Genomic DNA, 24,191 nt, shown 5'->3' with positions numbered 1-24,191 from the left:
CTTGTCCCAAAGTACGAGTCTGGCCAGGATCACAGAAGGCCGAGTCCCATGGGTGGTAATCCTGCCTGCTTTCTGCACTTGAACATGAAGTCCTCCTCAAGATGGCCTGTGCTCTGCCTCTTGGCAACCAACAAGCCTGCAGTTCCATAGGAGCCCTGAGACATGGACTGGAACCCCAAAGGCGGCACTCAGCCTGCTCCTGAGCCTGCTGCTCGTTTCCTCTATATGGTTCCATTTGTAGCACGGTTGTTGCACTGAGGCTTGTGCATGCCAGGCAAGGCCAAGCTGGCTCAAAGAGCAACCAGCCACCTCTGCAAGGGTGTGCCAGGAACCAGTGGAAGAGTGACCAATTTCACTCGCTACTAGTCAGGGTACGTTAGATTTTCTACCCTAGAGGTAGGGTCAAAATATCATCTGCTTTTCCTCAGGCCTCTGCTCCATCAGTCGTTAGGTGGCAGCCACTCAGGTTGTGGGAACCTGGCCATTCCTGCATCCTTGAGTAGCTGAGGTTGCTGGATGGTGCACCTGCTGCAGGTGCACCCTTGCAGAGGTGGCTGGTTGCTCTTTGAGCCAGCTTGGCCTTGCCTGGCATGCACAGGCTCCAGCTACTTACATGCTGCTCCAAATCAGCTTGTTCCCAAGTCTATGTCTGGCCAGGGCCACAGAAGGCCGAGTCCCCTGGTGGTAATCCTGCCCGCTTTCTGCACTTGAACATAAAGTCCTCCTCAAGACGGCCTGTGCTCTGCCTCTTGGCAACCAACAAGGCTGCAGTTCCATAGGAGCCCTGAGACATGGACTGAAACCCCAAAGGCAACGCATACCTTGCTTCTGAGCCTGATGCTCGTTTCCTATATATAGTTCCATTTATAGCACGGTAGTTGCACTGAGGCTTGTGCATGCCAGGCAAGGCCAAGCTGGCTCAAAGAGCAACCAGCCACCTCTGCAAGGGTGTGTCAGGAGCAGGTGGAACAGATGCCAACCTCATTTGCTGCCGTTCAGGGTACCTCAGTTTTTCTACCGTAGAGGTAGGGTCCTAGTGCCATCTGCTTTTCCTTAGGTCTCACCTCCATCAGCCGTCAGGTGGCAGCCACTCAGGCTGTGGGAACCTGGCCATCCCGGCTTCCTTGAGTCGCTGAGGTTGCTGGCTGCTCCACCTGCTCCAGGTACACTCTTCCAGAGGTCGCTGGTTGCTCTTTGAGCCAGCTTGGCATTGCCTGGAATGCACAGGCTCCAGCTACCTACACGCTGCTCAGTTAGCTCGCCCTGCCTTGGCCCAAATTCTACGTCTGGCCAGGGTCACAGAAGGCCGAGTCCCCTGGGTGGTATTACTGCCTGCTTCCTGCACTTGAACATAAAGTCCTCCTCAAGACAGCCTGTGCTCTGCCTCTTGGCAACCACGAAGTCTGCGCTTCCATAGGAGCCCTGAGACGTGGACTGGAACCCCAAAGGCAGCACATACCCTGCTCCTCAGCCTGCTGCTCGTTTCCTCTATATGGTTCCATTTATAGCATGGTTGTTGCACTGAGGCTTGTGCGTGTCAGGCAAGGCCAAGCAAGCTCAAAGAGCAACCAGTCACCTCTGCAAGGGTGTGCCAGGAGCAGGTGGAACAGCCACCACCCTCACTCGCTTATGGACCTGGTACATCAGTTCTTCTACCCTAAAGGTAGGGCCGAGAGGTAGACCACGGGCCGTCTTGAGAACTTTATATTCAAGCGCAGAAAGCAGGCAGGATTACCACCCAGGGGACTCGGCCTTCTGTGACTGCAGTGCCCACGAGCCCTGAGGCACGAACTGGTGCCATCTGCCTTATACAAAAATTAAGATGGATTAAACAGTTCAACATGCCATCTGCTTTTCCTCAGGCCTCTGCTCCATCAGGTGGCATCCACTCAGGTTGTGGGAACCAGACCATTCCTGCATCCTTGAGTAGCTGAGGCTACTGGATGGTGCACTAGCTCCAGGTGCACCCTTGCAGAGGTGGCTGGTTGCTCTTTGAGCCAGCTTGGCCTTTGCCTGGCATGCACAGGCTCCAGCCACTTACACGCTGCTCTTAATCAGCTTGTTCCAAAGTCTAAGTCTGGCCAGGGCTACAGAAGGCCGAGTCCCCTGGGTGGTAATCCTGCCTGCTTTCTGCACTTGAACATAAAGTCCTCCTCAAGACAGCCTGTGGTCTGCCTCTTGGCAACCAACAAACCTGCAATTCCATAGGAGCTCTGAGACATGGCTGGAACCCCAAATGCAGCACATACCCTGCTCCTGAACCTGCTGCTCATTTCCTCTATATGGTTCCATTTGTAGCACGGTTGTTGCACTGTGGGTCTTGCATGCGAGGTAAGGCCAAGCCGGTTCAAAGAGCAACCAGCCACCTCTGCACGGGTGTGCCAGGAGCAGGTGGAACAGATGCCAACCTCATTTGCTGCCGTTCAGGGTACCTCAGTTTTTCTACCATAGAGGTAGGGTCCCAGTGCCATCTGCTTTTCCTCAGGTCTCAGCTCCATCAGCTGTCAGGTGGAAGCCACTCAGGCTGTGGGAACCTGGCCATCTCAGCTTCCTTGAGTAGCCTAGGTTGCTGACTGGTCCACCTGCTCCATGCGCACCCTTCCAGAGATGGCTGGTTCATCTTTGAGCCAGCTTGGTCTTGCCTAGTATCCACAGATACCAGCTACCCACTCGCTCCTCCAAATCAGCTTGTCCTGTCTTGGTGCTAAATTCTAAGTCTGACCATGGCCACAGAAGACCGAGTCCCTGGGGTGGTAATCCTGCCTGCTTTTTACACTTGAACATGAAGTCCTCCTCAAGAAGGCCTGTGGTCTGCCTCTTGGCAACCAACAAGCATGCAGTACCTCACGACCCCTGAGGCACTGACTGGAGCCCCAAAGGCAGCACATACCCTCCTCCTGAGCCTGCTGCTCATTTCCTCTACATGGCTCCATTTGTAGCACAGATGTTGCACTGAGGCTTCTGCATGCCGGGAAAGGCCAAGTTGGCTCAAAAAGCAACCAGCCACTTCTACAAGGGTGCCCCAAGAGTCGCTGGATGAGTCACCAACCTCACTCGCTGTCGGTCAGCGTACATCAGCTCTTCTACCCTACAGGTAGGGCCCCAGTGCTATCTGCTTTTCCTGAGGACTCTGCTCCATCAGCCATCAGGAGGCAGCACCTCAGGCTGTAGGAACCTGGCCATCCCTGATTCCTTGACTGGGTGAGGTTGCTTGATGGCCCACCTGCTCCAGGCGTACCTTTGCAAACGTGGCTGGTTGCTCTTTGAGCCAGCTTGCCCTTGCCTGGCATTCACAGGCTCCAGCTACCTACACACAGATACTCCGAGTCAGCTTGTCCCAAATTCTAAGTCTGGCCAGCGCCTCAGAAGGCCAAGTCCCCTGGGTGGTAATCCTGCCTGCTTTCTGCACTTGAACATAAAGCCCTTCTCAAGACGGTCTGTGGTCTACCTCTTGGTAACCAACAACCCTGCAGTTCCATAGCAGACCTGAGACATGGGCCCCAAAAGCAGTGCACACCCTGCTCCTGAGCCTGCTGCTCATTTCCTCTATATGGTTCCATTTGTAGCATGGTTGTTGCACTGAGGCTTGTGCATGCCAGGCAAGGGCAAGTTGGCTCGAAGAGCAATCAGCCACCTCTGCAAGGGTGTGCCAGGAGCAGGTGGAACAGATGCCAACCTCATTCGCTGTCATTCAGGGTACCTCAGTTTTTCAACCCTAGCGGTACGGTCCCAGTGCCATCTGCTTTTCCTCAGGTCTCACCTCCATCAGCCGTCAGGTGGCACCCACTCGGGCTGCGGGAACTTGACCATCCCGACTTGTTTTTTTGTTTTGTTTTGTTTTTTGTTTTCTTGGGTTTTTTTTGTTTTTGTTTTGTTTTGCATTGTTGTTGCATTGTTGTTGTTTTTGCAGCCACAGGAGATTCAGCCAATTCAGATGCCTTGCTACCCACAATTTGGAACATTCCTTTGGATTTGACCAAGTCAGGAAGAGATGGGAGAAAAATGAAACAACAACAATAAAACCCCAAACACAAACAGAGTTCAGCAAAACTAACAAATGCACAATCCATATGATTACTGAGTGTTCTAATGGTAAGGAGAAATTAAAAGACAAAACTCTAATTCAGCTACTTACCTGGAAATAAGGTTCAGGCTAGTCATCGTTTTCTGTCCTCTTAGAAGCTGGAAAAAACTTACACTCACCTTCCCTTAAGAAGCTGAAACTCAGGAAAGGAGGTGCCTGCTCTCCATCATCATGGAAGCAGGAAAACTTGCCATCCTTGTTGGAAATGAGTAAAACTTCAGAAAAGAGATATACAACAAAATCAACCATAGATCTCAACCAAATTTTGGGAGATCAGAGGCTCTCTGTTAAGCTCCCCAACCTCAGCAAATTATCGTCTTGGTTTGGGCAATAAAGATAGCCCAGGTTGGTATCAAGCAATAATGAGATTTCTCAAAGGTCAGAACCACCTTTGTAATGTCCTCTTTTTATCTTTAATGGTAGTCTGTTTTGTCAGAAACTAGGAGTGCAACACCTGCTTTTCTCTGTTTTCCATTTGCTTGAAAGATTTTTTTTCCATTCCTTTATTTTGAGCCTATGTATGGCACTGCATGTGAGATGGGTTCTTTGAAGATGGCGTACTCAAATGGGTACGGTTCTTTATCCAGCTTGCCCCCATGTCTTTCAATTGGAGCGTTTAGCCCATTTACATTTAAGGTTAGTAATGGTACATGTGGATTTGATCCTATCATTATGCTGTCAGATGGTTATTTTGCAGACTTGTGTATGTGGTTGGTTTTTAGCATCACTGGTCTGTGTACTTCAGTGAGTTTTTGTAGTGGCTGGTGGTGGTCTTTTCTTTCCCTATTTAGTGCTTCCTTCAGGAGCTCTCATAAGGTAGATCTGGTGATACTGAATTCCCTCAGCATTTGCTTGTATGAAAAGGATCTCATTTCTCCTTCACTTATGATGCTTAATTTTGCTGAACATGAAATTCTAGGCTGAAAATTCTTTTCGTCAATAGCAGTTGGTATAGGCTGGGGTGGGTGCTGCACTCCCCTGTGCTGTCAGGGCAAGTACAGCAAAATCAGGTCTCAGAGGAGAACTCTTTCAAAAGTGAAACCCCACCACAGCACAGCTGCTCTACACAAACGTGGCCAGACTTCTTTTTTAAGCAAGTCCCCTTTTTAAAGAGGGGAACTCTCAGACCTGATCTCTGCTGGGCAATCTTGTACATGAGATGTGGCTGGTCTAACCTCAGCATTCCTAAAGTGCTGGGATAAAGTGTCTCACGAGAGCAAGTGGACCCTAGAGAGAGAGCTGTCCCTGCCTTCTGGGCTCCACATCACCTGACTTGCTGCTCCACCACTTTGCTCCTCTCCTGGGTGCTCCATCCCAGAGACATGTGAGTTAGCAATCACTAGTGTAATCAGCCCAGAATGGAGGGTCTGTGCTGTGGGCCCAAGCCAGGGTTGCTTGTCTGGTGATGAGCAGTGGAGGGCATGTCATGCACATGGGAGATGGACTGGCTTGCTCCAATAAACTGCAGCTTATTGGAGGTGTTGTCAAGGCACTTAGGGTCTTTGCTCCCTTGATATTCTGAGGGTAGCAAGGGCAGTTCCACTGCAGAGACCGTGGCAGAAAGGATTTCATTGGCTCCTGGAAGCTCTGTCCAGGGAACTGGCAGTTGCTGCTCGCTTGACAGCTCTGGTGTGGGCTGGCTAGAGACCCAGGCCAGGAGGACCTGCCCATCAAGCAGACAGTCTGGCCACTTTTCTGTAGGGCTGCTGTGGTATGCTGGGGGTCCTCTCCCATCCCTAATTGCCTCGTATTTTCCAGGGAAGATGATAGCCTGCCCCTTCCTCTGGGAGCTCTGTACCACTGAGGTGCGAACTTGTTGCCAATCTGAACACACCTGTGAGACATGTCTGGAGGCAAGTGGAGAAGTCTTACCTAGTCAGGAGAAAGAAGAACAGGGACTTGCTTTAAAAAAACATCTGGCCACATTTTTGTAGAGCGGCTGTGCTGTGCTGGGGGTTCACTTCAGCCCCTGGTTGCCTCAGACACTCTGAAGCCCTAAGGCTAAAATGGCTGAGTCGCCCAAACAGTAAACAGTCTGGTTCTCCCCCTGGGAGCTCTGACTCAGGGAGGCCTGAGACCTCTGTCGGCCAGAGAACAGCAGTCAAGGTAGCTGGAGACCCTGGTTGAAAGACTTCACCCGCTGACCAGAAATGGGGTCAGTGACTGACGTAAACAAGAGGCTGGCCACATTTTCGTAGCATGGCTGTGCTGTGGTACCTCTTCCATCCCTTGTCAGCTTGGGCTCCCCAAAGCCTGCAGGCCAGAACAGCTAGTCATCCAAAAAGCAAAGGAGGTGGCCTGTCCCTCTCTCTGGGAGCTCTGTCCCGGGAACATTTCAAATTTCCACTGGCCAAGGAATGCCGGCCGCGGTAGCTGGAGGCCCCAGGTGGGAGGTCCTGTCCAGTGAGGTGGAACAGGATCAGGGCCCTGCTTACAGAATCAGTCTGGCCGTGGTCTGGTAAAGCAGCTGCTCTGTGCTGCGGGATCTCTTCTGTCCCTGGTCGGGGCAGGCTGGAACGACTAAGTTGCCTGAACAGGAAAGATGGTGGCCTGCTCTATCTTTTCTCTCAGAGTTTATCTTGTTTGATGGAGCTTAATTTTCAGCCTGTTGATTTTACTTTCTACATTAGACTTGTTCAGAAAGAATCTGTTATATTTTAGGTTAGATATATGAGAATTCACTGTTTTCTGTAAATAAACCTGTTCATGTCTTGTTCTCTGGAAAGAAGTCTCTTTTAGCTATCTGACTTTGGTCACAGTCATGTAGAGCAGTAGCCAGTCCACAATGACATAACTGAATTTCCATTTCCAGTGTTTCCTTGGTGTGTCTTACATTGTCCAGAACTGAGCATTTTATTCTAACTTGTCAAAATGCTAAGCTGTTCACTGTATTGAAATACTGTGCTTCCTCATTCAATTTTTTTAAGGTGTGCACTTTCATCCAATTCTTCTCAAGTCAGAGTACAGGTAAGCCCTGGCTGCCTCCAGCCACTCTCAGGGAGACCAAAAGCCTTCATACACCCCGAGTTGGGGTACAAAAAAGGGGGCCATGAAAACTGTTCAAAATGAAACAAAATCAAAAAGTACTCAGGCGAAGATTTTAAAAATTTTGCATTACATAATTTACATGAAAGCAATGCTATCATCTCCCCTGTGTGAACTCGGGAGAGGACTGGGGCATTCTCCTTAAAGAGAAGTGGGGTGGCTTTTAGGAGGGCAAGGGGCTTCCTGAAACAACGCATCTCACAAAATTTGGAATGACTATTGAAAAGAAGAACAATGTACAATCAGAGTCCTCAGCCACATTGTAGAACTTTGGGGGATGCTCACTCCAACCAACTGCTGTCACCTTCAGCATTCCAGTTTTTAAATCCTAAGTCAAGTCAATAAAAAAAAAAAAAAAATTGAAACAATAAAACAAATAAAGTCATGCCAATCTCATCTTGTTTTCTGCGAAGTTTGGTTTTGTCAAGAAAGGGTGTAACGCAACTAAGTCACAGTCCACCTAGAAGCATTTGCGGTGGACAATGGAGGGGCCTGACTCATCATACTCCTGCTTGGTGATCCACATCTGCCGGAAGGTGGACAGCGAGGCCAGGATGGAGCCACCGACCCACACGGAGTACTTGCGCTCTGGTGGAGCAATGATCTTGATCTTTATTGTGCTGGGCGCCAGGGCGGTGATCTCCTTCTGCATCCGGTCGGCGATGCCAGGGTACATGGTGGTGCCGCCAGACAGCACTGTGTTGCTGTACAGGTCTTTGCGGATGTCCACGTCAGACTTCATGATGGAGTTGAAGGTAGTTTCGTGGATGCCACAGGATTCCATGCCCAGGAAGGAAGGCTGGAAGAGCGCCTCGGGGCAGCGGAACCGCTCATTGCCGATGGTGATGACCTGGCCATCGGGCAGCTCGTAGCTCTTCTCTAGGGAGGAGCTGGAGGCCGCTGTGGCCATCTCCTGCTCAAAGTCCAGGGCGACATAGCACAGCTTCTCCTTGATGTCACGCACGATTTCCCGCTCAGCGGTGGTGGTGAAGCTGTAGCCACGCTCGGTGAGGATCTTCATGAGGTGGTCAGTCAGGTTCCGGCCAGCCAGGTCTACGCGCAGGGTGGCATGGGGGAGGGCATTCCCCTCATAGATGGGAACACTGTGGGTGACCCCGTCACCGGAGTCCATCACGATGCCAGTGGTACGGCCAGAGGTGTACAGGGACAGCGCTGCCTGGATGGCCACGTACATGGCTGGGGTGTTGAAGGTCTCAAACATGATCTGGGTCATCTTCTCGCGGTTGGCCTTGGGGTTGAGGGGGGCCTCGGTCAGCAGGATGGGGTGCTCCTCGGGAGCCACACGCAGCTCGTTGTAGAAGGTGTGGTGCCAGATCTTCTCCATGTCGCCCCAGTTGGTGATGATGCCGTGCTCCATGGGGTACTTCAGGGTCAGGATGCCTCTCTTGCTCTGGGCTTCGTTGCCCACATAGGACTCCTTCTGACCCATGCCCCCCATTATGCCCTGGTGCCTGGGGCGCCCCACGATGGAAGGGAAGACAGCCCGGGGGGCATCGTTGCCCGCAAATCCAGCCTTGCACATGCCGGAACCGTTGTCAATGACAAGCACGGCGGTATCATCATCCATGGTGAGCTCATTCAACTGCATAGCCTTTAAAAGATCATCATTCTCTTTTTTCACGCTTTCAATTTCCTCCAAATATTTCTCTTCTCTTAGCTGGCTCTGATGTTTCATCATGTCTAGCTCCAGTCTTAGCATGGCAATTTCTTCCTGCAACGTACTATTTTCATGCAAGAGATCTTTTTCTTTCTTAGGACAAGGAGAAAGCTAAATAAACAAAGGGAACTTTTAATTAGCACTCAATAGAATGACATATCATGATTTCTTCTGAAATTAAAAAATAACATGTGTATTTGTATAATGAAAGAATCCCCATAGTGGACATTTAACTGGAAAAAAAAATTGGACAAAATTTCAAACCTGATAGAGTGTAAATTCCCAAAAGTTTAAGTATTTGTTTAAAGACTATGAAAAATAAATCACTAGAGGATTTTAAAGAATCTCAGAATTTATAAAGCCTTTCTCTGAGTTACAAAAAAACCCAGAGGTTAAATTCTTTAAGTTCCTTTTACTGAAGAACATTTTACTGATATTCTACATTTCTAATATTTTTATACTCAGTTATAAGAGTGACATTTATTCATAACGGTTAAATCTAAGCATTGTACCCTTCCACAATGTACACATCTGCATCTAAGCACTGTACCCTTCTACCTGTACACGTCTGCATCTAAGCATTGGACTTCTACATGCAACACTGAACTCATTTAAGATCACGATTCTTAAAAGGAGAGGTCAAAAAATATATACAAGATGCAGGATTTTCCCCAGGTCTCCTGATGCTACTTCTAGTGATCCTCCACAAAATCACAGTTACTTCTATGGTGTAAATACATAAATACAAAAGAAGCCTTTTATTTCAAAATATGAATGGTAAATAAGATAGAACTTAGAGAGATTTTCTTAGAAATCACGAGATTATTTGCCATTGCAATAACTTTTCTTTCCTCTTTACAATGTTTGAAACAGTAGTAAGTGTGAAATAGGGGAAATACACTGAACTATTTCTCTAGGAACAAAATACTTATCAATAAATTATCACTAAATGTGTATCATGGCATGACATTGTTTTCAAAGCTCTTTGCATTGAAATGAGAAACTTCTTGGAGCAAACTGTTCCTCTCTGAAAAAGCAAGGATAATGACATCCACAATGTGGCCTCTGACCCAGCTATACATTTCCGACTTTCCTATCAGTGAAAATAATCAATTCACTTCTCTATTAATATTTTCAAAAAATAAACCAATGTCCAAAAACTAGACAATTTATTTTTACTAGCGAAACTTATTTTTGATATTGGAAAGATCATCAATTCTGATGAAAAATATCAAATGCTTCTCCTTTGGATTGAGGCCATTGCTCGACTGCTGCAGGCAAATGGAGTTGAATTCAGAACATAGCTTTATCCTATATGTACATATGTAGATATATGACAAAGGATATATAGAATATATACACACATATATATGACTTAAAAATCCTTTATATTTCCAAAATATATCATGTTTTAAATATATACACATATGAAAAATTTGAAAATAACTAAAGAAAATACCTCAGAATTCATTTTCTTTTCAGTTACTTCTATCTGCTCTTGTTTATTAGTCAGAATCTCATCTTGTGATATTCCAGTGTTCCGTTCTTCAGAAACTTGCTTCTGAGTATCATTTTGTTCATCACTAGAAGAAATTTTAATTTTCATGAAATACTGGAGGTGTCCCTAAAATGATCTACAGGGCACGATGGCGCCATCAGACGTCATTCACACGATGTATATCTGCACATGAATCCTAGACAAGGCAAAGGGGTCTCACATCTGTTAACCCAGCTGCCCCAACCATGTTGGCACCAGGGACTGGTTTTGTGGAAGATAATGTTTCCAGGAACCTGAGGTGGGGGATGGTTCCAGGATGATTCAAGCACATTACATTCATTGTGCACTTTATTTCTATTATTATTCATACATAATGAAATAATTATATAACTCACCAAAATGCAGAATGAGTGGGAGCCTCAGCTTGTTTTCCTGCAACTACATGGTCCCATCTGGGGGTGACAGGAGACGGTGACAGATCATAAGGCATTAGATTCTCATAAGAAGTGAACAACCTGAATCCCCTGCATGAGCAGCTTACAACAGGGTTCGAGTCACACTCCTATGACAATCTAATGCCACCGCTGATCCAACAGGAGTAGGAGCTTGGGCGGTAATGGGAGATTTGATAAATGAATCAGTAAAGTCTCAAAAGTTACAAATTAAATGAATACCAATCAGTAGCACCACTATACACCAACTACGACCAAGCTGAGAGTCCTTATCAAGAATCCAATCCCTTTTACAAAGGCTGCAAAAAAGTGTGAAATACCTAGGAATATACTTAATGAAAAAGGTGAGTGATCTCTATAAAGATAACTGGAAAACACCACTGAAGAAAATAATAGATGATGCAAACAAATGAAGATCCATCCTATGTTAATGGACTCAAAGAACTGATATTGTGAAAATGACCATAGTGCCCAAAGCCGTCTACACATTCCATACAATTTCTAGCAAAGTACCAATGTCATTCTTCACAAAGTTATTTTAAAATGCTGACATTTATGAAGGACCACAAAAGAGCCTGAATAGCAACAGACATACCAAGCAAAAGGAACAAATATGTTGGCATCACATGACCTGACTTCAAATTATACTCTAAGGCCACAGTAACAAAAACAGCGTGGCACTGGTATAAAAGTAGATACCTAGATCAATGGAACAGAATAGACAACTCAGAAATAAAGTCACTACAACCAAATGATCTCTGAGCAAGGATACAAAAACATACACTGGAGAAAGTACACGTTATTCAACAAATGGAGCTGGGGAAAAAAGATAGCCACATGTTGAAGAATGAAACTGGATCTCTATCTCTCACCATGTACAAGAATAAATTCAAGATGGATTAAGGGCCTAAACCTAAGACCCGAAAATATTGGCCTAGGCAAAGAATTTATGATGAAGACCCAAAAAGCAAAAGCAACAAAAATGAAAATAAATAAGACCTAATTAAACTAAAAAGCTTCATCACAGCAAAAGAAATAATCATCAGAGTAAACCAACAACCTATACAATGGGAAAAAATATTTGAAAATTATGAATCTAACAAAGGACTAATATCTACAACCTACAAGAAACTCAAACAAATCAACAGGAAAAATACAAAGAATTCCATTAAAAAGTGGCCAAATTACATGAATAGACATTTCTCAAAAGAAGATGTACAAATGGTAAACAAGCATATAAAAACATGCTAAATATCTCTAATCATCAGGGAAATGTACAATAAAACAACAGTGAGATATCACCTCACTGCAGCCACAATGGCCACTTTTAGAAATAATAAAACAACAGATGTTGGTGTGGATGTGGTGAAAAGAGAACAGTTATACACTGCTGGTGGGAATACAAATTCGTACAAATCTATGGAAAACAGTATGGAGAGTTCTCAAAGAAATAAAAGTAGATCCTACCATTTTATCCAGAATTCTCATTTCTGGATATCTACACAAAAGAAATCGTACTCTCAAAAAGATACCCGCATACATATGTTTACTGCAGCACAATCCACAATATGCAAAGATATGGAATCAACCAGTGTCCGTCAACTGATAAGTGGAATAAAGAAAATGGATATATATATATCTCACATCACATATATATATCATATATATGTCTGTGTGTATATACACACACCGTATACATACATACATACCCAAGACTGGGTAATTCATACACATACATACCTGAGACTGGGTCATTCATAAAGGAAATAGGTTTAATTGATTCACAGTTAGGCATGGCTGGGGGGGCCTCAGGAAACTTAACCATAGCAGAAGATGAAGGGGAAGCAGGCACCTTCTTCATAAGGCCGCAGGAGAGAGAGAAGTGAAGGGGAAAGAGCCCCTTAAGAAACCATCAGCTCTTCTGAGAACTCACTGACTATCACAAGAACAGCATGGAAGCAACTGACCCCATGATCCAATCACCTCCCACCTGCTCTTTTCTCTCAACACCTGGGAATTACAATTTGACATGAGATTTGCATGGAAACACAAAGCTAAACTACTGGGGGGTGTATCCTTACTTTTAAAATATCTAAATGTCATTATTTATAATTCAAAAATGGTAATTTTTATTAGTTATGATTTTATTTGAAAATAAAATGATCTGGTAAATTTTCTTCACTTTTAACTTATTCAGTCAAAATATATAAAAAGCTGGATTTGCCAGCAGAAAATTGTAACTACTTTTTAATGAGATAAAAATGTATAACAATATCATGATTACTGTACAGAGAAGAAAGTGAACAAGAAAAGAAAAGGAATTTAAAAAGAGAGAATATCACTACCATATACATACATGAACTGACAAGGAGACTAAAATCTCCTACTAGAGATTATGTTAGGACTTGAGCAAAAGCTTCTAAAAATACCAAAAACAAAAATAAAACAATTATTTTCAAGAAATAAATTATACACAGAATTCTTCTGGTTAAGATGATGTATCAAAAAAAATCATCCTGAGAGCTACTATTAACAAATCCATCATAACCAAAACTCTAAGTCTACAATTCTGGAATATTAAAAAGTTTCATTTTGAACATAGTTAATGGAAGGCAACTTTTGAACAGAAAATTTCTGGTTAAAGTTGACTCAACTTAGGAAAGAATTGACCTGTAGCCATGGTAACAAGAAGCCACCCAGAGCCAGTTCAAAATCTAGTCAATCCACCAATGACCACTGGCCTTGCTCACCAACCCATATCCATGTGAGCAGCTTGCTTCTGAAAGACAGCCCAGCAGCAAGAGCTGCTCCATCAGAATAGACAGTGCCTGACCAGTATACGTCTTACTAGAGGAAGCAAAAAATTCCAACTCTGACTTTTTATTTCAAATACCAAAGGTCCATAATCCCTTGGAAAGAATTTGTGGTCCATTAAATTTACCACTCTAATAGTTTTTAATATAAAATACTAGTGGTCGGGCGTGGTGGCTCACGCCTGTAATCCCAGCACCTTGGGAGGCCGAGGCGGGTGGATTGCCTGAGGTCAGGAGTTCAAGACCAGCCTGACAAACAGGGTGAAACTCCCTCTCCACTAAAAATACGAAAATTAGTCGGGCGTAGTTGCGCGCACCTGTAATCCCAGCTCCTCAGCTGGCTGAGGCAGGAGAATTGCTTGAGCCCAGAAGGCGGAGGTTGCAGCGAACCAAGGTCACGCCACTGCACTGCAGCCTGGGTGACAGAGCAAGACTCTGTCTCTAAATAAATAAAATACCAGTAAAGTTTGCAATTCCTCTCACTCATTTTACCATAATTGCAATTATCATGATTAACAGTAAAAGAATAGTGAATAACCACAATATTGGGCTTTTCTCCCTAAGCGAAAAAATATTAATATAAACAATGTAGCGTATTATAAAGTGCCATAAGAATTTTAAAAATGCATATAATCACCTGGCAAAATTGTTAAAATGAACCTTGTCGAACACTTTTTAAGTGAGACTCAAGCAACATATCCAGGATAAACTCCACTCGTTTGTCCAATAACTATTTATTAGGTAGCTACGTCTCATATGTTAGGCCTTTTTCTAGGAAGTGAGGATATGGTAATGAACAATAAAACCCCTATTCATGAGAGTGAGATAAACACACAATACAACAGACAGGTAAGGCAAAATACACAGTACGTTAGAGGAGAAAAACTAAAGCAGGAAAATGAAATGTTTATGTGTTTGACGAGGAGGGTGGTGGGAAAGTTGGGAGGCCAGAAAAGCCCCTGCTGAGAAAGAGGATTTTTCTTTAATACAAAGAATATTGTATTTGTATATCAAAGACTCTAGAAAGTGATGATGTTAACAGAGTTGATGTCAAGATACAAACAGGTTTAAAGTTAGAGATGATAAACCACTGTTGCACTGAACCTTCCCTTGATTATGTTAGACAGCATCCCTGGTAGGCTCCCAGCTGAATCTTAAGCATGATGTGTCCTGGTGATACAATTGTAATTCCTTTCTTCTAGTCATAGTTCTCTCTCTTTTTTTCCTTTTCCTTCATTTTTCTCTGGACTAGGAATTGTGCTGGTACACGGTTCTTCCTCAGAAAGTGGTTATTCCTTAATGTGTTTCTTTTACCCCTTTTCTTCTTAGAAAGGGGATTTTAAGTAAAGAACTGAAGAGATGGAAAGCTAGACGAATATCCAGACACAGGGAACTTCTAAGGGCAGACAGAGGTGTGCCTAGAGTCTAAGCACTAGGGATAGGTAAGGAATAGCAAGAAGCTCAGTGTGGCTGAAGCAGAGCAAAGAGGTAAGGAACAGAAGTTCAAGCAGGAGAGGTAACATGCCAGATGGTTTACTGCCTTTTGGTTATTAGGAGGAACTCTGTCACATACTCGAAGAGTGAAATGGGAGGCAATCAGAAGGGCTGGGGCAGAGGAATGACACAATTTGACTTATGTTTTAAATCCATCCACTAAGTTAAGAATTGATGAAAGGGGAAGTTTTTAAAAACCAGGACTATCAATTCCCAGTCTACGACACTCATCTAGACTGCAGATGATGGTGGCTCAGATGTGCAAGATATGACTGGCTTCGGGATACATTCTTCAGGTAGGCCTGGCATTTACTGAGAGATTAGATGTGAGGTGTCAGAGAGAGAGAAAGATGAGTCAAGAATGACACCAAGGTTTTTGGCAGAGCGACTGGAAGAGTTGCCCTTAACCAGAGGAGGAAAGACTACATGAGCTGTAGATTTCTGGAAGGCATCAGGAGCCCAGTTTTGCATCTCACAAGTGTATGATACCCAACAGCTAATCAAATAGAGATGTCAAGTAGGCGGGCTGATATAGAGATCTGGAATTAAGGAGAGAGACCTGAGCTGGAGACATACATTTGGAATCACTAGCATATACACAGTAGAAAAAGTCATGAGGGGCAAGGCATGGTGGCTCACACCTGTAATCCCAACACAGACAGACAGATCACCTGAGGTCAGGAGTTTAAGACCAGCCTGGCCAACATGGGGAAACCCTGTCTCTACTAAAAATACAAAAATTAGCCGGCCATGGTGGCGTGCACTTGTAATCCCAGCTACTCAGGAGGCTGAGGCAGGAGAAGCACTGGAACCCAGGAGGCAAAGGTTGCAGTGAGCCAAGATCATGCCACTGAACTCCAGCCTGGGTGACAGAGCGAAACTCTGTCTTAAAAAAATAAAAAAGTTATGAGAAAGAAGATTGAGGACTGAGCTCTGGGAAACAACAACGTCCAAAAGGAGAAAGATGAGGAAGAGCAAGAAAAACAGACCACGATGAATGGACTAGAAGGGCAGGAGGAAAAACCTGAGGGGGTGAGGTCCTGAAAGCCTAGTGAAGACGCCGTTAGGGAGGAGATGTCCTTCACTGGCTCAAATATTGCTGACAGATTAAATGAGGTGTAAGAAAAAATGCCTAGATTTAGTTACAGAAAAAAGTAGTGATAACCTTGAGAAAAACAACTTTGGAGGAGTGCTGACACCGAAGACTTACTGGCATTGAGATCAAGAGTGAACAGAAAGAAAACCTGAGTTCGTGAGTGTAGACAGTTCTTTTAAGGACATCATACTTAACACAGTCATGACTGAGAATGATGTAATTTTCTTCCACAGTCATGGAAAAGTGATAGACAAGCAATAGCAGTTTTCAAATTGTATATAGCAGGTGGAGTTTTCAAATTTTATATAACAATTATGTATTTTAAAGTTTATAAAAATTATATACATACGGCATTAAAAAATGCCAGACTGAGATATTAAAGGTCCCTTGAACATTTCTAGATTACATAAGCTGATTATCATTTTGTTCATGCTGATACATAAAGACCAAGAAATACTGAAGGTTTCAGGGAGAGTATTTCTTGCTTGATAAAAATCAGCCAATTCTAGGAGAGTTGATACTCATCAAATATACAAAGTCATTGATCACAGTAAAATACTGAGTTCTACTAACAGGAATAAAGTGGGAGAAATGCAGAAAATAATCTTATTTTTATTTTAAAAATTTTATGAAGCCACTGTTGAAAAATACGGTGAGGTGAATACTGAAATATATCCTTTTCTCAAAGGGAGGATAATGTCACACGCAGGGGACTTTTACAAATAAGAGTCACTGCATTAGCAGCACCTTCCTTTTAGCACAAGGGTCGGAAAATAAGCACCTGTGGGCCAAATCCAGCCCACTGCCGGTTTTTATAAGTCAAGTATCTTGCAACGCAGCCAGGCTTACTGACTCTACAGTCCATGGAGTCAATTAGCTGGGTGTGACGTTGCACACCCGTGGCCCCAGCTAGTAGAGAGGCTGAGAGGGGAAGATCGCTAGAGCCCAGAAAGTCAAGGCTGCAGTGAGCCGTGATCACACAACTGTACTCCAGCCTGGGCAACAGAGCAAGACCCTGTCTCAAGAAAATAAATATATATAGTCCACAAAGCCTAAAATATTTACTAACTGGCTCTTTGCAGAAAAAGCTGGACAACTCCTGGTTCAGTAGATAAAAGATCCTTTGATGTATTTTAATAAAATTTTTACCCAATACACTGAAATGTTTATATTAAATCTAGATCCCCACGTATAATCCCTCGGCAATATTCAGATTGAGGGTCCAATATTTCAGCACTCAGGCCACTGACAACACAAATTTAGTCACTAGCAATCTTGTGGCTAACAAAGTACAGTGTCAATGTAGCATGTAGCTTCCATTTGCAACACAGCAGATATTACAAGAATTCTAACAAGAATTCTTAAGATGTGTCATCAAACTAAATGCTTTAAATACATTTTAATTGTGAAATAATCAGTACTCTCTAGATCTAACCTCATCTTAAAAAAAATGGTTTATACTACCTTATTTTGGGGGTATGGAAACTGAGCTATTTCCTATTGATAAGGAATTAGACTAGCTCCAACTTTTTGATATAATAATGCTGTAATAAATATATAGGTAAGTATATATGTAACATATCTCTACAAACATCCTTTACATGTATTATATATCCTTACTATGTTATATATGTGTGTGTGAATATGCCACTAAATTAATGCTCAAAATGTATACTAACAGTGTATGAAATGTCTTTTTCAACAAAACCATTTCCTTTGCAGCAACACGGATGGAGCTGGAGGCCACTATCCTAAGCAAACTAATGTAGGAACACAAAATCAAATGCCATATATTCTTACTCATTAGTGGGAACTAAACAATGAGAACTCATGGACACAAACAGGAGAATAACAGACACTGGAACCTACTTGAGGATGGAGCATGGCAGGAGGGAGAGGACCAAAAAACTACCTTTTGGGTATTTTGCTTCTTATGTAGCTGAAACCTCCATGATACAGTTTACCCATATAACGAACCTGCACATGTACCCAAGAAGCTAAAATAAAAGTTCACTAAAAAGAAAAGAAAATGCCTTTTCCCTCACATTTGCCAATACTGGTTATTTTTCAAATAAATTAATGACCGGAAAAAATGGTAACTCATTGTTTGCTGATTTTCAGTTTTCTGATTACCAGGCAAGGCTGAATATCATAGTAAAAGTATAAAATGTGTTCATCATGAATATTAGCCCAAATTAGGATTAGTTTGGCAGCACATGGTTGTCTCCTGTTAAATGTTGCCAGAGGCTTACCTGTGACACTCTTCATTCTCAGTGTCAGGAAATTGCTGACTTTCAGGTGTTCTGCTCTTTCTTTGTGGAATTAATCCATCATCACCATTGCCAGCAGCAGCACCATCAGTCAGGTTTTCTGGTAATCCCACATGATTACTTCTATGCTTCTTCACTTCTTCTTCAACCTTGAGTGGAAGTTTGATATTAAGGATGGTTATCGCTTTATTGAATAGAAAGGATCTTTTCAATTGATTTTATCACTTGAACAGTTTATCATTATTTTAGTCATTAAAAATATTTCACATTTAAATTTAATCATATATACAGAACTAGTAGCATATAATTTTATGATGTAATTATCATTAGTATCTCAGTAAAATTTTTGAAACGTTTGCTTGATTTCTGTTTTACTGAATAAAACAGAATTTTCCAAAATTCAAAAAGGGCCCTCCTTCATTTTATGCTTTTATTCCCAACCACTCTTCAGAATCTTATATATGTATTTACCCCATTTGACTCGTGGGAACACACACATAAAAAGACAAAGACGCAAATTGTGTCTCCTGTCTTTACCACCTAGATTTTACATTCAACGGTCAGATTTAGAGGATGAAACACTGTGGGGCTTCAGGAGTAGAAAGGAAGATTGCTCTTTTCTGCACTAAGATATTCTTCTCCCACTGCCTTTGATCATTCCTTTTTCATGTGGTTCCTGGGATATCGAAAACATGATGGTGCTCACTGAAACATGGGAACCAAAGTTCACCACAACACAAGGAGCAGAGTGAAGCTGCTGAGGCACAAGCGTGGAATTCCAGAAAATGAGATGCTCCCCAGATTTCACATTCAATAGCCATACAATTTTCCAGCTGGAAAATACACAGAATAAGAAACTGTCCTCTTTAGCCACATTATCTATTGATAATCAGACTAAAACCAAGAAAGATAAAATGACTGATCCAAAGCTCCTAAAGTGGCATTACTTAGCATTTTAAGGCACCATTCAGGATTATTCCATAATAATGAAAGAACATCTCTAGGGTTTGCATCTCTTTAAAACTCAGTATACAGAATTCTTTCTGAGTTAAATATTAAATTTTTCACTGGTGATTTATGCTACTTACACGATAGGATCATGTATGCCTAAACTTACTACACTTTGTTAAACAATGTAACATAAAAATCTAATTCAACAGAAACATCTGAATATAAAGGTATACCTCTCTATCACAATCCTTATTTATTTCTGGTTCTTCAGACATTTTCTGCAAATGCAAAAACAGAAGGTTAATCTGCTTGCTGTATTTCCGTGATGTCTCCTCTTTCGGAATTTATGTTTTTAAAGTAATTTTATTCTTCAGTAATCAAGTATGGACAATGAAAAATAAGAAAATAATTAAACTTAAAATTTAACTGTTAAAATAATTAAATAATTAAAATTAAGAATTAACTTTTTAATCTACATGTAGCTACTGCCACATCACTGGCTTCTAACATGTGAAAAATAATTCACCTTAGATAAAGGGAGAAGAAAAACATGAACCAGCAAACTTAACTTTTCACCATTTGTTTGGACTAAACTTAATTTGTTAGTGTTAGATCTACCAAAAATGAATTAGCAGATGATTTGTAGTGTTTCAAAGGCTTCCTCACTTGAAAAGGGTTTACCTCACGAAACCCTAACTAGTGAGCCCCTACATTGCACTGAAGTCCTTTTTTTAAAAGATTCCTAACTGAACTGTATGCACGCTTTAAATTATTAGGAGTTGAAATAAACACCAAACAGAAAGAAATGCAAATTCTTAAATTTTAATTGAAATTATATGCTGTAATATGAGAGTGTTATGAATATAGATTATGTGCTTAAGTCCAGTTCTATAATGTGTACTAATGACAGTGGATAAAATTGTTTGATAATCTGTACTGATTTTCTGCAACTGAAGTAAGTTCGAATGTTACTGTGTTTGTGCCTCAACACCAAAGCTCCCATTCTGCAAGATGTGATTCTTGGAATAGGCAGTTGGGTTGCTTTTATGAACCTGATTCCCTCCCTGAACAGAAACGCTGAGGTCAATGAGAGACCACAAGGCAGAATATATCTTTAACCTTGGTATCAGTGACTGACAATAGAAAACTGCAGATTTTCAATCACTGGCCATGATTGCTCCTTAACCATGAATCCAGCTCAGGGACCATCAGGATTACATTGTTCATAATTCTACTGCTTAATAATATAATCCAATAATTGATGTTACTTTATCATGTTAGGGTGTTTTAAAAATAAAAGAACAAAGTTCTGGAATTTGTTTTTGCCTCTATTCCAAAAGGAAAGATTAGCTATAAGCTAATCAAAAAGGCAGATAAGAATATTTTAAATAAGAATACTGCAAAATTAGAGTATTTTAAATTTCACAGTGGTTATGTTTTTGAAGTTAAATATCAAATGTCAATTAGAATCCATTGATTCTTCTGTTAATGAGATTGCTGAATTTATTAAAACAAATTTTAAGAATCTATTTTTAAATTCTTAAAAAAAGAATCTATTGATTCTCAAAACCTAGCCCGAAAGGTAATTTCATTTGGACTATCTAATATTATTAAAGCAAAGAAAACAACATTAAATCAAAAATTTAAATTTAAAAGTTTCCATGCCTCTGGCTGGCTATTTTCACTGCCTTTAAGCCTTTGTGACTCTTCCTCTGATGTCAGCTTTAAGTCTTGTTCTGTTGAGAAATCCATGTATTCAGTTAAAATGAACCACTTAGAACAGTTAAAAACTATTGTCTTTATAAAAATAGATTTAAGACAACATTTTATTTTATTTCATAAATTCAGGGTTTAGTCTTTCATGAAATAGTTACTTAGGAAATAATTATCCAAAACTTCAACAAACCACTTGGGGAGACACCTGATGTGATTCACTCACAAATTCATCCACCCAACAGAAATGAACAAAACCACCAGAAACACAACTTTAAAATACAGTAGAAACGTATAAGGTGACATGGTATGTTGTTCTCCACTTCCTAACAGTGAAGCAGTAAATGTAATGAAAAGAAAATTTAGTTTTCCTGCACTTAGCTACTCTGACTCTAAGGATAGCAACAGGCAGGACCCAGGAAAGGTCGGGGTGACCCTGTCTGAGAAGCCAGAGCCCACAGGTATGGGCTCCAGACATCCCAGAGCAAGGTTAAGAAAACAAATTCCTTTCCCATCTCCCCTTCCCCTTAGCATTTACTCATAGCTATTTTTATAAATGCATATATTTTGCAACTTTCTGTTTTCCTTCAAAGCAGCTGCAAGGTCACAGGCTATGCTGAGGTTGCAAAACTGTCACTATATGATTAATTGCCTTTATTCTGCTTCTGGAAGCTTGCCTATATAAGCCAAGCCCTCCCTTTGTTCAGGGCTCAGCTTTTGGATGCAAATCTGCTGAGCTGATGTGTACCTAAATGAAATCCTCCTGTTTCACCCACAGGGTCTCTCCTGCCTCCTGTTTTTTGCAACAATAGTACCTTATAAATGATTCCCAAAATTACTACTGACTGACACCTTTATTAGTGTACAATGTCTTCCTAACATCTAAAATGTTTCCCTCCAGGATTCTGACAAATTTATTTTTTTCTTTCTTTTTTTTTTTTTTAGCTGGGGTCTTACTCTGTCACCAGGCTGGAGTGCAATGGTGCATTCTCAGCTCACTGCAACCTCTGACTCCCTGGTACAAGTGATTCTCCTGTCAAGCCAGGATTACAGGCATGCACCACCATACCTAGCTAATTTTCGTATTTGTAGTAGAGATGGGGTTTCACCATTGGCCAGGATGGTCCTGATCTTCTGACCTTGTGATCTACCCGCTCCAGCCCCCCAAAATGCTGGGATTACAGGCATGAGCCACCACACTCAGCCTTCTTTTCATCTCTTAAAACAATGCTGTGTGAAGTCTTCCTTGATTCTGCATGTCTTTCCCCAAATAAACAGGTACCTCCCTCCCTGAGGCTGCCTTAGTACTTCAGTGATTTTTCTACTGCATCTTTACCACCCGAACTGTGCATTATTCCTCCACGTGTCTGTCCCCTCTGCTCCGAGACTGCAGAGGACAATCCTGCACATCGTCTTACTCACATTTTACTCAGAAATTTCTTACTGAGTCCTGCTACATACATGCTAGGCATTAGGGCTTAAAAAGAATGAAAATAAGGCATGTCAGGGATGGCTTTTCTAGAACACATGCCTAAGCAGAGACTGAAATATTGAGGCTAGCCAGATTAAAAGGGTAGAGGCAGGAAAAGATGACAGCATGCCATGCAGCAGCAAGGGCAGGAGTGAGGCCTAAAAGAGGGAAAGGATTTGCCTGCAATAGAAGGATGAGTGAGCAGGGCATTACCAGCAGGTCATCAATGCCAGAGAAAGGGCACACAGGGAAAAGGGCTAAAGATGGAGAGTGGGGCAGAAGGCAGATTATGAAAGCCTCACATCCAGGTTAAATACTAGTGTACAACCTGGAAAGCTGGAAATTATCTGACATTTCTCTCTGTGCCCCAAACCTTTCTCACTCAATTATCACTAAATCATATTGACTATATCTCTTTTCTGCCTCTGCTTTATACTCCCACTACCACTGGGAACATAAACATTTACAAAATGGTTTTTATTTAAAAGAAAATGCCAACTATTAACGCGTTTTTTACATGAAAAAAATTAAGCAAAACAAATGAAAAAAGCATAACACCAAAAAAAGGCCAACATATTAAAATGAGTAACTGAGATTCTGAACTTTATTTATTTCACCGTGGATGGGTGAAAACCTTCTAATACACTGATACTAGTCCAAGGATGTGTGACAAGGAAACTATAGTTCACTACTGCAAAAGCTTCCTTTGTCTCCTGGTTTCTTTACCTGGTTCCCTTCCATCAATTCCAGCAAACTATAGGCCACAGGCCAAATCTGATCTGCCTATGGCTTTGTAAATAAAGTTTTATAGGAGCTCAGTCATGCCTCTTTGCTTACATAGCATCATCGTGGCTTTCACACTACAACAGCAAACAACAGCAGGGTAAGTAGATATGATAGAGACCACATAACCTCAAATATTACCCACCTGGTCCTTTACAGAAAAAGCTTGCTAACTCGTTTTACACCATGACCAGAAGGCCTTAGTACTAAAATTTAATATTGCAATTCCCCTGCTCAAATGTCTCCAATGAGCCTCTGCAGCAAACACTGTGGTCTCCCTTGCAATAGCCATGCCTTATTCTTTCTTGCAGAAGAAACACAAGTCTATTGGGATATTTATTATCTCAATCCCCCTCCTCAGCCTCAGAAACAGAAATGTTTATTCTAAGCTAATCACATATTTGCCTTCCCAGTGCCTGGTTTGGGAATGAGCATGTGATGTGACCCAGCCAATGAAATGTTACAGGAAGCCCCTTGCATGCTTCTAAGTTTTCTCCCTGTTTAAAAGACACATGTGAAGAAAAGCAGCTCTTGTGATGTTGTGCTGTGAGAACAAGATGTTTGGAGCTGCTGCGATTAGCCAACCCTGAAAGGAGACATGAATAAAACACTGCCAACAGCACAGCTGAAAGAGGAACAAGTGGGATACCTAAGATATCACCGAACAACCAAAACAACTCTGGTTCCTACTGTTTTAGCCACTGCTCATCAGTATTTGCAGTCCAAACCATTCTATCTGGTAAATTTCCTATGGCCCACAGGATAAGACCTACTCATTTCTACAGTATTAAAACGTCTACCATAAATTTGCCTTAGCTAAGTATTCACCTCATTCCCAACCTC

The 24,191-nt window shown here is 42.2% G+C and overlaps 2 protein-coding genes across 3 annotated transcripts in view; both read right to left on the bottom strand.

Moving 5' to 3' along the window:
- Positions 1-7,542: 7,542 nt before the first annotated feature.
- LOC144331002 (actin, cytoplasmic 1-like) lies at positions 7,543-8,717 on the bottom strand. 2 transcript variants are annotated; one of them, XM_077945538.1, is made up of 2 exons: positions 8,559-8,717; positions 7,543-8,501 (listed from the first exon to the last, which is right to left on the bottom strand). In XM_077945538.1, exons 1-2 carry the CDS (start codon positions 8,715-8,717, stop codon positions 7,590-7,592), a joined length of 1,071 nt encoding a protein of 356 aa, XP_077801664.1. In that variant the 3' UTR covers positions 7,543-7,589. The 2 variants fall into 2 exon arrangements, with proteins under 2 accessions (XP_077801664.1, XP_077801663.1); XM_077945537.1 differs by having other exon boundaries at positions 7,543-8,717.
- A 3-nt stretch (positions 8,718-8,720) lies between these two features.
- LOC144331427 (POTE ankyrin domain family member G-like) overlaps positions 8,721-24,191 on the bottom strand; it is a gene marked incomplete at its 3' end in the record, with an annotated part of 29,454 nt that continues 13,983 nt past the window's right edge. Inside the window, exons 8-12 of the mRNA XM_077947958.1 lie at positions 21,047-21,117; positions 19,615-19,659; positions 18,413-18,579; positions 10,267-10,390; positions 8,721-8,918 (exon numbers count right to left, since the gene is read on the bottom strand). Coding sequence (XP_077804084.1) covers positions 8,721-8,918; positions 10,267-10,390; positions 18,413-18,579; positions 19,615-19,659; positions 21,047-21,117 — 605 coding nt within the window. The remainder of the gene's footprint in view (positions 8,919-10,266; positions 10,391-18,412; positions 18,580-19,614; positions 19,660-21,046; positions 21,118-24,191) is intronic.

This window comes from Macaca mulatta, chromosome 9, assembly GCF_049350105.2.
Source record: "Macaca mulatta isolate MMU2019108-1 chromosome 9, T2T-MMU8v2.0, whole genome shotgun sequence".
NCBI classification, from domain to species: Eukaryota; Metazoa; Chordata; class Mammalia; order Primates; family Cercopithecidae; genus Macaca; species Macaca mulatta.
This window is presented reverse-complemented; position numbering and strand designations above follow the sequence as displayed.

Coding starts and splice junctions, on each gene's coding strand:
- LOC144331002 (XM_077945537.1), bottom strand. CDS start 8,717: ATGGATGATGATACCGCCGTGCTTGTCATTGACAACGGTTCCGGCATG.